The sequence below is a fragment of the Miniopterus natalensis genome, chromosome 15, assembly GCF_054644295.1.
Source record: "Miniopterus natalensis isolate mMinNat1 chromosome 15, mMinNat1.hap1, whole genome shotgun sequence".
Lineage (NCBI taxonomy): Eukaryota > Metazoa > Chordata > Mammalia > Chiroptera > Miniopteridae > Miniopterus > Miniopterus natalensis.
In genome coordinates, this window is record NC_142095.1 from 12,215,462 (window position 1) to 12,229,075 (window position 13,614).

At 43.5% G+C, this 13,614-nt stretch overlaps 1 protein-coding gene across 1 annotated transcript in view; it reads right to left on the minus strand.

The window, feature by feature from the left end:
- Window positions 1–13,614, minus strand: part of TGFBR2 (transforming growth factor beta receptor 2) — a 70,084-nt gene that overhangs the window by 14,203 nt on the left and 42,267 nt on the right. Inside the window, exons 4-5 of the mRNA XM_087824901.1 lie at window positions 4,598–5,397; window positions 2,632–2,773 (exon numbers count right to left, since the gene is read on the minus strand). Of these exons, the coding sequence (XP_087681027.1) occupies window positions 2,632–2,773; window positions 4,598–5,397 (942 nt within the window). The remainder of the gene's footprint in view (window positions 1–2,631; window positions 2,774–4,597; window positions 5,398–13,614) is intronic.

Genomic DNA, 13,614 nt, shown 5'->3' on the forward strand with positions numbered 1-13,614 from the left:
AAAAAAAAAAGTCTGATTCATCAGTAAATTACATGCTTCTTGAGAGCAAGACCGGTCTTTACACGTGTGTTTTCCACAGCAGCCGGGAGGGAACCCATTTATCTCTAGGCGTTATGTACCTTCCAAGAGACCCTTGAAATGTAAAAGCAATGTCTGAAATTAAGACAAGGCTAAAAAAAAAAATCAAAAAAAAAAATCTCTCTTTAAGATTTTCAAGGCATACCGAAAAGAAAAAAAAAAAATGCTATTCAAAGAAAGTTATTTTTTTTTTTTAAAAAAGGGACTTAATAAATGAGTTCACACATTTACTCAAATGAAAGGCTTTCTGTTGGACCAACATGCCGATAGATAAATAACTCGGGGGTTTTTCAGCCTGAGCAGAGATGGAAGAAACAGGACTGTGGGCTGGAGATCAAACAAAATGAGAACCGGGATGGCCTCTTTCCGGTTCCCCAAAAGCCGCCTGTCTGTTCTTACCTGAAAGGGCTTTCTGAGACTAGCTGAACAGATGAGGCCCTGTTCCTTCCTTGGGGAGGCTTGTTTACACTGCATCTGTTTTTAGAGCTATTAAAGCTGGCGAGGCCCGCTCCTCCCCACGGCCCGGCTTCTTCCACACTCAGCAAACAGCCGCAGGAAAGGGCCCGTCACTGATAACGGCGGGCAGGAAGCTGCGACGGGCAAGGCACCGAGACGCCGCCCCAGCCCATGTTTACAGCATCATGGCTTCCACAGGACGGGCAGGAGGCCGCAATTTAGGTAAATGCATTCCGACAGCGACAAGAGCAGCATCTCTCTCAGTGCACATGGGTCTTCAAGGATTCATTTGGGAACTGTCAAGGCTTTCAAACAGAAAACTATTCTCAGCGGCTGAAACCCGGTTAAACAAATTTCACTGCAAGGAAAAAAAACCGAGTGACTTTTGAAAGTGCTGTGGGGGAAGAAATCTGAGGCAGGAAAACAGAAAATAACAGTGTCAGCCAGACAGGAAGTGCCATCCCCGAGCAGGGACCCAGGGGAGCAGGTGATCGGCAAGGGTGCCAACCAGGTCCACGCTGGGCAACACATTGGGGAGATTGGCCCAGGGGTCAAGCTGTGGCTGTCTAAGCAACAAGATAAATAACGATACTATCCCATGCCCACAGATTAAAATAAATACCCACAACTCCATACTGATATAAATACAAAGTTAAATATGTAAATAATGGGGTGGTGAAAGAGTATAGCTATTCTTTACAGTAGAATATAATAAACAGAAGAGTAAGAAAAATAGAGAAATGCTGCTAGGAAAACAGTACAGTAATAACTGTTGCAGGCATGAACTACTCACGGATCTTGAAATTAGCAGGTAGGATAATGATAAGAATCAGGTCAAAGAACCTTCCCACAAGATATGTATTAATTACAAAAGGAAAAAAAAAGTTACAGGGGAGAAACGTGCTAGACACCACCTCCACCAAGCGATCGAGTTGAACAGGCCCTGGTACGAGTTGCTGAGAAGGCACCATGTCATTTCTGTGGTATTCCTGTTCAAAATCTACAGTTCTTACTTTGATCATGAGGAAACATCTGAGACACCCAAGGTGAGAGACTGTCTATAAAATAACTGGCCTAAATTCTTCCTAAGTGCCAAGGTCATAGAAGACAAAAATAGACTGAGACTGACACAAGTTGAAGGACATTAAGGAGGTGGGGACGTTAAATGTAATGGGGGATCCTGGGTTAGATTCTGTTCTAGAAAACGACATCACCAGGGACTCAGAAATTTGAGTAAGTCCTATTGATTAAACAAGGGTATTGTGCCAATGTTAACTTCCTGTCTTCACTATTTCTGTAACTATTCAGTCTGTCTAAAATTATTACAAAACAAAGAGCTAAAAATAAAATTGAAGTGAGCTTGGCTTGACTTAGCAGTCAGCCAGGACCACGTGGAGATTCATAAATTTCTAACGTGGAACCTCAGACCCTGAGGGAAACTACGGAGAAGAGTGTCAGGAAAGAGTAAAGTAATGTAGACCTCAGCCATTCCATTGTCCAGAGAGATCAGGGAACAATACTGCCTACAGCAATGACATTCCTCTGCACCCCTGAAGAATGCTGCATTCCTTATAACCTCCCTTCCCTAGGTTTTCTAAAATCTAAACAGATACATCAAACCACTCTCTTTGTTTTGCCCAACAAAGGAAAGCCATGCCCATAAAGGTAAATTTTGAGACAAATCCATCTCCCAGACCTTATAATTCTGAAAGACCTTAAAATACAAAAAATAAAAATCAGATACTTTTCTAAATATTATTCATTTGATAAGTAAAAATAATTCTTATATTGTTAGTATTGATCATTTGCCAGATATTTGAATATCTGTGGAGAGATATGTCAAGAGAAAGAAGTACAGTAATTATACTTTAAGAAAGGAGATCAAAAGCTTTATGCTCCAAACATGGCTTTCAGCTTAAAGACCTAGGCTTTTTAGCATAATTCCAAATCGTACTAGGATGGCTACGTACTACCAGATCTCAACCAGCTCTCCTTTTGGTTACTCTTTGGTAACCCTGGAATCACGTTTGAAGCAAATAACATGACGTCATTTTGAAGGCACATCCACCACGGCACCAGGATGGGCTGGATACATACCTCCCACTGCATTGCAGCGAGATGTCATCTCCCAGAGCACCAGAGCCATGGAGTAGACATCCGTCTGCTTGAAGGACTCGACATTCTCCAGATTCATCCTGGACTCTAGGACTTCTGGGGCCATGTATCTTGCAGTTCCCACCTAAAGCAAAAACAGACAGTGAGGCCCATTATTTTATTCCAACTGCATTTTTATTTTCAAAATATAGCTGATGTTTGTCCCCTACAATGGGTAGATCTTTAAGAAGTACAATGCTTTTGAAAATAATGAGACTTGCACAGAAAGGCAGAGCTTATATAATTATTTTTTAAAATAGATTGTCTTCGCCCAGCTGGCGTGGCCCAGGGGTTGAGCACAGCCCTAGGATCCAGGAGATGGCGGTTGATTCCCGGTCAGGGCACATGCCCAGGTTGAGGGGCTCCATCCCCAGGTGGGGGTGTGCAGGAGGAAGCCAATCAATGACTCTCTCATCATTGATGTTTCTTTCTCTCTCTCCCTCTTTCCTTCTCTCTTCCTCTCTCTGAAATCAATAAAGATATATTTTTAAAAAAATAAAAGTAAAAAGAATAAAAATAAATAGGTGTCCTCTTCCCAAACACCCTTAACACCCTTTAAAGAATATAAACAAAGCAGGCCAAATAAGGAAGTGCCAAACCCCAGAGCTGCCTTGTCTGGCCCCATGATATATGTCACCATATTAGACAATAACATCCTTGCAGATAACCTGGGAGGCAGCATCTGTGATAACTTCAGATGTTTATTTTTGCTTTTTGCAAATTAAATTTTTTCTTGTTCTTCAAAATTCCAAGACTTACGGTGGAAAGAATAGTAAGTGCCATAAGTTTGGGTCACTTAAGGGCAGGCTTAATCTTCTCCGTTTACCTCACGGCACATTCTAGTGAGCTGAAAATGTGGTATAATTTCATAAAATCTCTACTAAATGAAATCGGATGGAAATCCTTCCCCAGGTAAAGACCAAATTTGAATCTTTGTGTAGTTTTATTTGGAGGACGGCTGATAATATGAAAACACTGAGGCACAAAGGAAAAAAGGAAAAACAAAATATTTCTGGGGAAAGAATCCCTTAAATGTTTGATGATGCAGCACCTATAGTGTGACTAAATAGCCATGAAGTCCTCCCTTCCCAAGGATCTAAGGAAGGTCAAGTGAGTTGATGTTATTATCCCAAAGGGTTTTTTTATTGGCATGCATTAGAAGAAATTTTTCTTTTTAATAGGTCATTGCATGAGTCATCCTCCTGGCACATTAATCTGTTCGTGTTGCGACATGTTTACCTCAAGATTGCCTGTGCAGTCATGGGCCCCGGGCGCTGACTGAGCAGTGACTAAAGGCTTCAGAAGCACATTCCTCCACCGGGTTAGAGAAAACATTGGTGCTCCGGAGACTCCACTCTAATCCACAATCAAGCTTCTGGTGTGGGAACACACGGGGCCCCGTCATTCATAACAGATATGGGCAAGTTCTAGTCACTTTCCAACAGCTCCTTAGCTAAACGGGTTCCTCTTTTACTCTGTGAGATGCTTTAAGAGTGGAACTGTTCATTCACAACAAATGCTCCTTGGTCACTTTCCCTGTTCAAGGCATTGTGCTAGGTGGATTTGGACTCCAGGTAGACTGCCTTCTAGAACAATGTAACTACTAACAGTACAGAGCAGAAAGGGCTGAGGGCGGCCATAAGAGGGAAAAAATAGAGATAACGTGCCAGCAGTGTTTGAAGCACAGAAAAATCATTTGCACATGGGAGAGAAATGAAGATTGACTCAAGAGGAAAAAGATCTGCCCTGAATTGGGCAGGATTTGAAGAAACAGGAGGAGAAATGCTGCTCAGTAGCAAAGGGCACCCTGTCAGGTGCGAATGGGACACAGACAAGTGTAGGGCTATTTAGGGAGCAAGAGGCAGGGTGGGGCCAGGGACAAGGTAAAGGGAATCCAGGTCTAACTTACCTGCCCGCTGTTGGCCAAGTCATCCACAGACAGAGTGGGGTCCAGACGCAGGGAAAGCCCAAAGTCACACAGGCAGCAGGTGAGGTCATTCTTGACCAGGATGTTGGAGCTCTTGAGGTCCCTGTGCACTATGGGCATCTTGGGCCTCCCGCACAGGGTGTGGTCGCTGTGCAGGTGCGCTATGCCCCTGGCCAGGGAGCTGCCCAGCTTGCACAGGTCCTCCCAGCTGATGACGTGCCTCGTGAGATACTCCTGCAGGTTGCCCTTGGCGTGGAAAGCCGTGATGAGCCAGTACTGCTTCCCCAGCTCCGTCTTCCTCTCCTCCGCCGTCAAGAACTGCAGGATGTTCTCGTGCTTCAGGTTGATGTCCGAGAAAATGTCCTTCTCCATCTTCCAGGAGGCGTACTCCTCGTAAGGGAAGATCTTCACGGCCACGGTCTCGAACTGCTCCGAAGTGTTCTGCTTCAGCTTGGCCTTGTAGACCTCGGCGAAGCGGCCCTTCCCCACCAGCGTGTCCAGCTCGATGGGCAGCAGCTCGGTGTTGTGGTTGATGTTGTTGGCGCACGTGGAGCTGATGTCGGAGCGGTCGTCCTCCAGGATGATGGCCAGGTGCTCGCTCAGGTCCATGAGCTTCCTCGGCTTGCTGGTCTCCCAGGACGGCGTCAGCTTCTGCTTGCGGTGAACGCGGTAGCAGTAGAAGATGATGATGACGGATATGGCGATACACAGCGGCGGCAGGAGGCTGACGCCCGTCACTTGCAGTATCACTAACAACAAGTCGGGGTTGTTGGTGGCATAGTCTGGTGCGGGAACAAAATCAGGGAGAGGGGGAGTCGGGTTGAGCAGGCGTGCACCGTGAGAGCGCGTGCACACCTCCACTGTCCGCACGTCTCAGCATCGGCTCAGTTGCTATAAATAATGCACTGTGAGTTTTCACTCCAGGGACGGATGCTAGTGTGCACCTGTCTAGTCTTCCCTGCCTCTGGCCACTCATTCAATGTCTCCTGCTCTTCCCTCAAACTTCAGCTTAAATATCACTGCCTAAAAGAAACCTAGGAAAACGTGGGACATCGTTTATTTTGTATAATCTCACAGCACCCTACATTTTCCCTATGTCACAATTTAGCACAATTTAAATGTAACTGTGACTCTACTTAGTGGCTTTATATCTGTCTTTCCCTACTTCCCCCACCTCCAGCAGACTGAGGACTCCGTGCTGGCAGGGCCCGGTGTCTTTCTTCACAACTGTACACAACCCCCAGCGCACATCAGGTCCTCAACAAGTGTTGAATAAATGGAAAAAGCATTTACTGAGTGTTGACTATACTCTAGGCATGGCAGGAGGCTTTGGGAATGTAGCAAGAATGACAATTCCTGCTTCCAAAACCTTGCACGCACGGTATCTGGTATAAACAAAGAGGCTGGCATAGTGCGCCCATAGTCTTCGCTCTTTTCTAGACTCCAACTTGTCCTGTTCTGATCAACACCCAGGCTACCCTTAGGCATCAGCTCTGGGCCTAGCGGTGCTGGGGAGACAAATCTGTGGGAAGGGTCTCTTTGGAAATCAGTTACCTTATATTCACCCCACATTCCTTTTTTCGGTGTGCGTGTGATTGGTAGTTTCACAAAACAGAAATACTTAATAGAACAAAGGTGAGAGAAGTTAAAGAAGGCAATGTAGCCTGTCTTCTAAACTGGACACTGAAGCAGGCCCTGTGGGCTGACACCAGCTCTTTCACCACAGTGTCTTGTGTTTCAAACTCTGACTCGTGCTGGCCATGGTAGGAGCCGGTTGAACAGTTTTCCTCTTGGGTAGAAGGCCATGGAGGGACCCGTTCAGTGGGCAAGAGACAGTGAATGGTAGTTCAGTGAGAGCTTGTTGGGCAAGAATCCCAGAATTCTATTGCCTTAGATGTCTCCCCTCAAAGGTACCCATTCATGAGCAGGCCTCATGCTCAGATGCTACATTCATTCATTAAACACAGAACTACTGAGTTCCTGCTATGGGTCTGGCACTGCCCTTAAAGAGGTTATAGCCCAGTAGAGGAGTCAAGGGCATGGATTCAAATGCCTCACAATTTTATAATTCCTGGCCATCTATGAAAAAGGGTCTCCCTTGCTAAATTCTACTCTTTTTCAAGCTAAGAGAAACGTGAAGACAGAAATCCCTGAAACGTATGTGGTCACTGATTGAAGATGTCTCTAGAAATACCCCCACCTTTAATGTCAGAAACCAGAGTTTTACTTTCCCCTCAAGTTTCCTGTGTTTTCTTTTTGAAAATCTACTGTAACTATCTTGGGGGAAGGGAATTATTGAATAACATCTGTCAATTTTGAAACTTCAAAGAGGTGGTGAAAAACCCTCACAATAGCAAAAGGGCAGAAAGGAAGCTTGGGATGTGGCTTTATCTAAACAGGAGCCACCCACACCCTCTCACGGTATTAACCCTTAGGGCGCTACTAAAAAAACCCAACAGCTGTACATGTGGCACCTTCTATACTCAGGGACCAGCAGGAAGGACTTCTTTTTGCCAGCCCCCAACTACACAGAATCTCATAAGTCAAATTCTTAGTAATGAACCTGGCCGTGTCCTAAGCAGTTTATATAATATTTGTATTTAATCAGAAAAAAACTACAAGGTAGAAACTACTATTATTAGAAACCCTAGTTTACAGATGGGGAACCTAAAAGGGTCAGATGGTTTAAATAATTTCCCAAGAGCATAAACTTGGGCAAAAGCAAAGCTGACATTTGAAAAGAGTCTGTCAGATTGTGACACTGCCACCCTTAACCCTGGGCCGTAATGCTCAAACTTCACATTGGTGAGAAACAATTTACAATGACTTCATATGACCTCTCGATTTGATAAAGTGGTTTTCTTCACTGGGGGCTGACTAGGAGAGTTTATTGCCATCCGTTAAGTGATATCAGCAATTCTTGGATAGTGCGTCTTACGGGGCATATTCTGGGTGTGCAGATTATTTCCCTCGTTCTTAAATAAGAACCATAGTTGAGTGACATTCCTGCAAATAGGCATCTTTTTCCTGCTTGGGAAGAAAAAGTCCCACATGAGGGAGAACCCAAAAAACTTTATCTTTCTGTTCTCAGAGCCTATCCCCAGATCTAGATAGAACATTGAGGGGTTCAAGATATAATTGTTGAACTACTGGAACCTTCCATGAATTGTTTCTTGCATGCATAAGTAACTAGTGCTGAAGGCCTGACGTTCACTCTACACTCCCTTGTTATGTAACATGGCTTCTCCAAGGTTATAAAAAATGAGTCTCTACACTATAATAGCAGAAGCCCTTAGCCTGGGTTCCATGGATAGAATTCAGTGTCTCTGTGAATTTAAATGGGCACAATTCACCTCTTTTAATTTTCTCTAACCCTTAGCTAAAATGTAACACTTCCTAGAATTAGCCGTACCTATGACTTTTTCACCAACAGAAACCACAGATATTTTCCTGCCATATTACATTTACTGCAGATGTCTTGGTGTATCATTTATATTCATCATTTAGACATTTAGACATTTCAATTTTTTGGACCTTATCTAGATCTTGTTATTTAAAGCATTAACATAGAAGCAGATATTACTATAGCATGAAAATATTTTAAAAATATTTGATAATTGCAGTCCAAGGGTACTGATTTTCTTTGAAATCTTATGTTTCATATTTTATGCATTTAAAAACCATCACTCTGAGAAAGGGTCCACAGGCTCCTCCAGACTCCCCAGAAGTGCACAGCACACATGTTCAAGGGGCGAAGAGCCCTTGGCAGAGTAAAGGCACTGACTCTCATCTCTTTACCAGGATTTCCTAGAGCAGAGATTTTTGAGATTCGTCTGTTTCTTGGGGAAGCTAGTGACAGAGGAAATTGGTGCCCAGGACAGAGCCTCCTGGCATGATGCCGTGTTCCCCATGGGCAAGTGTGGATCCTGTCTCAGCTTTTTGTCACACATACAGAGAGCTCTGCAGTGGGAAATGGTGGGACCCTCCTTCTTTGAACTCCCTTAATAATAAAGATAACTGTCATCATGTGCTTTATTGAACTAGGCTCTGAGCAACTCACTTTATAAGCATCATCTCACTTTAGAGAGAATGAAAAAGAGGGAGAGAGGGAGAAGAGAAAGGAAGAAATAAAGGGGGAAACTGAGATTTATGAGGATTTGCACAAGGCAAGCAGGGGAGCCCATTTCCCCCAGGTCAGAGTGGCTCCTTCATCCGTGCCACCAAGCTGCATCCCTAGCAATAAACCCAGAGATCCATTTAATAATTCTGAAAATTTCCAACGAGATGTGTCCCACATACCGAGGCCAGACTTAGTTGCAAATAAGGAGCCATTTGCAAATGTCAGTCTTGGTAAATAAATATTTTTTAAAGACAAATGTCAACGATAATGTTAGTATGCCATGAAAAAATACAAACTGGGAGAAAACCTCCAGAGGAAATTCCATGCAATACATTCCTCTGGAGTGACTGAAAAATAAACAAGTTACTGAGTAACACATACACACGAGGACAATGAAAGCAGGTCGCTTCCAGCCTCTTTCAAGTCCTCTGTCATGCCCAAATCCAACACTGATTGCTACAATGAACTCAAAACCGAACCTCTATAATTCACTATTTTTTTTAAAAAAATCACATAGTAAAAAAGACACTAATTAAAACCAACATAGTAAAAAGCCTATGTGGGTCGATTGTGTGTGTTAATGAAAAGAAGGTCAACACAGATGAATTTGAGAGATGGGCTCCTCCACTCGAAGAAGGCGTTTGGGGCAAAAATTTACCAAGATACTAATTTATCTGAGTGACAGAAAGGGATACGGAGGAGCGTTTTCCGCGCACCTTGGTGAGTGGGCACACACATGAACGTCACGTGGCGACTACACAGATCTTGTGAAGTTGGCAATGACCCTCTAACCACAAAGATTCACAAGCCAACGTGTTCCTCTAAAGCGACAGGATATATATGCAACTGGCGGAGGTCCCAAGGAGGAAACTGTGCTGAAGAGAGATATGCTGGGGGGAAGGGAGTATTTCCTGTCTCCTGCCATCATGTTAATTATAACATTAAAAAAGTGCAGCATTCATTTATTGAGCACCTACTAGATGCCACACACTGTGTCGTATATGGTTAATCCTGAATCCTTGTGGCCACACTGCTAGGTATGTATTACTATCCCCTCTTCGTAGAAATGGAAAAAGGGGAAAAAAATACACAGACAGAGCTGGGGTTCAAAGAGAGGCTTGCAGGAGAGTTAGCTGTGCATTTGGAGGGGTTGAGTTTCGTCAATGAGAGATACTTTCTGGCAGCTGATTGACAACACTGGGCTCAACGGGAATATTCAGAAAAAGAACAAGATTATGGAGCCAAAGAAGACAGAAGTAAAGAAAATAGAAGTTGCAATTGGTGAAGTAGAAGACGTAAGAGGAAGAGCGAACACCCCAAGTGTAGTGTGAATGACTATACAACATACGGAGCTCTGTGAGGCTCACAACGGCACAAAAAGCAGAGGGGACACAGAGTTAGTTATGGGCCCAGCAAAGGTTCAAGGGAGAAAAAAATCCATGAACAGCCTTTGGTTAATAAATGTGAAAACTTAGACAATGACCAAAGTCCTAAAAATATATATGTGTAGCTTACCAAAACTTACCCTAGAAAAACTATAAAACTTGGGAGTTTCAATAACTTACCACCATTTTCCACATCTTTAATAATTTTGGTGGCATGTGCAGAAAGAATCTTTTGGCACTTTCTATTCAAAGTGTGTTCTCCAGACCAGCAGCACTAGTGGGCATTCCCTGTGAACTTACTAGAAATGCAGAATCTCAGCCCTGTGCCAAATTGCTGAACCAGAGTCTGGATTTCTCAAAGTTCTCTAGGTGGTTCATTTACAGGGTAAAGGTTGAGAAACATGGCTTTAGCAAACATGGAATAAGTCCCTTGGTACTCTGCCATGGAGACATTTCCCTCCTACAAAGAAAATTTGTATTAGATTTGTTTGCAAAGCCCTCGGACAACTGCATTCAGTGTTAGCCAATGAGAAAATGGTCCATGAGAATTTTCTAGTCAAATGAACCTCTGGAGGAGTGTAGAATGAGATATGATTCCCCATCCATCGTCTCAATAAAAAGCCAACAATTACATTCAGGCAAACAATGAAAAAAATCATTTTAATTAAACAACAGAGGGACAGTGAGCTCACTGGGCATGCAGAATTTAATTTAACTTCCAGCATACTGACAGTATTGTTTGTCATTCTAGACAGACCCTGAGAATATTCTTCCCCAAAAATGATGGAAGATGCCTCCCTCCAGTCCGTGTGGTTGTTTCATGCCAATTATACATATTTCAAAACTAAGCTATTCCCCACCTCTTGCAGCCAGTCCCACAGTGTCCCTTTCATTATTTCCTTCCCACCTCTCTCTCCAACAAAAGAGTCTTACATATAGTCTAATTTGTATGACAACCGCTTCTGGAATATTCCTGAGAGAGAGACAAAACATCTGGCTGAAATACTACAAGGGGACCCCACTCCTCTGTAAATCATCCTAATATCTAATCCTAACATCTAGCTGCAGATCTACTAGGATAAACTTACTCTAAACATTGGGATATTTGAAAGTTTATTCTTTATGTTAAGTCACAGGCAGCCTTCCTGTCCATCCACTTAATGGCTTTCACGCTGGTCTCTAAGACAAGAGATAACAAAACGATTCCTTCTTCTAGGGGATGAGAGCTCTTAAACTCCTCGTGGGTATTTAACCCATATCTCCAAATCATTTCTTTCTGTAGTTGAACATCCCTGTTTCCTTCAGTCACTCTTCAAAAGGCATGTATCAGACTCTGAAGTCTGATGCATTTGCCAGATCCTAAAATCCGCCTGCCCAGCATACAGCAGGTGCCCAATAAATGTCACGTCCTTTTGTAAGTATAAAGTGATCTGTTCTCTGAAGTCATTCTTGCTGCTCAAGATCCTTCCTCTGTGATGTTTCATTAGACCCAGCTACAGTACTTGCAGCAAAGACTACAGTGGGACTCTCACTGCCCCTTCCAATGGGTGTGGTTTAAGATGACTGCTGGTTTGTTTGTCCTGTTGTTTTGTTTGGATCCCCGATTTCAGAATGGCCTTGACTCATCCGTACACCCCTGGGTCTTTATCATGAACAGTTGCCCGGCCAGCTTTTTCATGGGCTGCCTCTCTGGAATTGATCGTTTGAATCTATGTCCCTCACTTTACATTTATCTGTTGCTTCATATTACTGGTCATTCCAGGCAATGAAAACCCAGATTATGTCTCTGCTGTATGAGGCATTCCTTCCCCTGTGCTCATCAACCTCATGTTCCTCCTTGGGATATGGATTCTTGCTACTTCCGTGGCTCTGGTTTTAGAAGGAGGGCAACTAACGTGGCCAGAGAGCCGACAACAGGCCAGGCTTTGCCCAAGGAATATCGCCGTGTCTTATGCATGTCCGTTCATCAGGACATGCCTCGGCCTGATGTATGTTCTTGGGAGCTGGGAATTTTTTCATTTTCTTCTCCATATTATGGTCTGCTGACCACTAAGGTTGTGTTTTGTTAGGATCTCCCACCTGCCCTTATTGTTTAATTCTTTTTACATATTATATCTTCTACTCTGTCTAGGGGTCTTTCATGTCCTCAGGAAACCAGACAGCAGAGAGAGAGTTCTTAGGTTATTTCAGTATCTTCTCCAATAGGGAGACTAGACCACTTTAGAAAAAGCCCATTGATTACTCGCATTATCAATACCTGTCAGGTCACCAAAACACACCCTTGCTTCTCCACTGGCTTTCCACGGGAACCACAGCTTGCCACAATTCCCTCCAACCTGAGTGTCTTCACCTCCTGCAGTTACACACACTGCCCACTCCCCCGGCCCACCTCATCTTTGCCCAGACAGTAGCATCCGACCTTTCAGTCATGCTTTCAGGTTTAAAATGTGCCTGCCCTTCATGTATCATTCCATCAATTCTGAAATCTCAGACGCCTCTTCTCAACGAGGCCCTTGGCCTCCTCTGAAGTAACTGTAAATTGTGAAAAGCACACTAATACCCTACATAAAGAATCATATGCCCCCAGCCAGAGTGCCTCAGCAGTGGAGCGTCGACCTAGGATCTAGATCGTAGTTTGATTCCCGGTCAGGGCACATGCCCGGGTAGCAGGCTCGATCCCCAGCAGGGGGCGTGCAGGAGGCAGCCCTTCAGTGACTCTCTCATCATTGATGTTTCTCTCTCTCTCCCTCTTCCTTCCTCTCTCTGAAATCAATAAAGACATATTAACAGAAAGAACCAGAGGTGTGGTAATACAGGTGTTTTGTTTGCTTGTTTTCTTTACCTCTGTCCTAGAAGGCGAATTTCAGCTCCTTCCTGTGGTGGGTGCCATCTCTAATTGCTACCATCCTTTCCCAGGTTATATGGGGAACAGGATGAAAAATATAAAAAGATTTGGCAGAACAAACTGTCTTGAGCCCAGTGTCTCCCAACATTGGCTGCATATTAAAATATCTTGGGAAGTCTTTGTGGTATTTTTTAATCCTGATACAAGGCCTCAACCAATTAAGTCCAAAACTGCAGGGCTAAGACCCTTTAATGAGTAGTTTTTAAAGCTTATCAGGTATTTCCAACCTGTGGCCAAGGTAGAGTACAACTACTCCAGCCTGACAGGAGAAACTGTTCTTTTAAATAGATGGGGCCTGGACAATGGAAGGAATGGAAAGAGCTTTAATGACTAAATGTAGGATCAATTGTTCTTGACATTGGAACTAGCTATATCCTAATGAGGTAACATGAGGCATATATTTTTTTCTAAAGTAGGAAAGCAAATATTTTTTTGTTTAAAAGTTAATATTAGATTTTTTTTTAAAAGGCATAATTATGGCTGGTAAAATTGATATTTTACATAAGTAGCGAATGCAGGAGAAAAGGTTTTTCCAAAAGCAAGTGGGCCAGATGTCCAGTTGGTGGTAAACACAGCCTCTGAAGTTTCG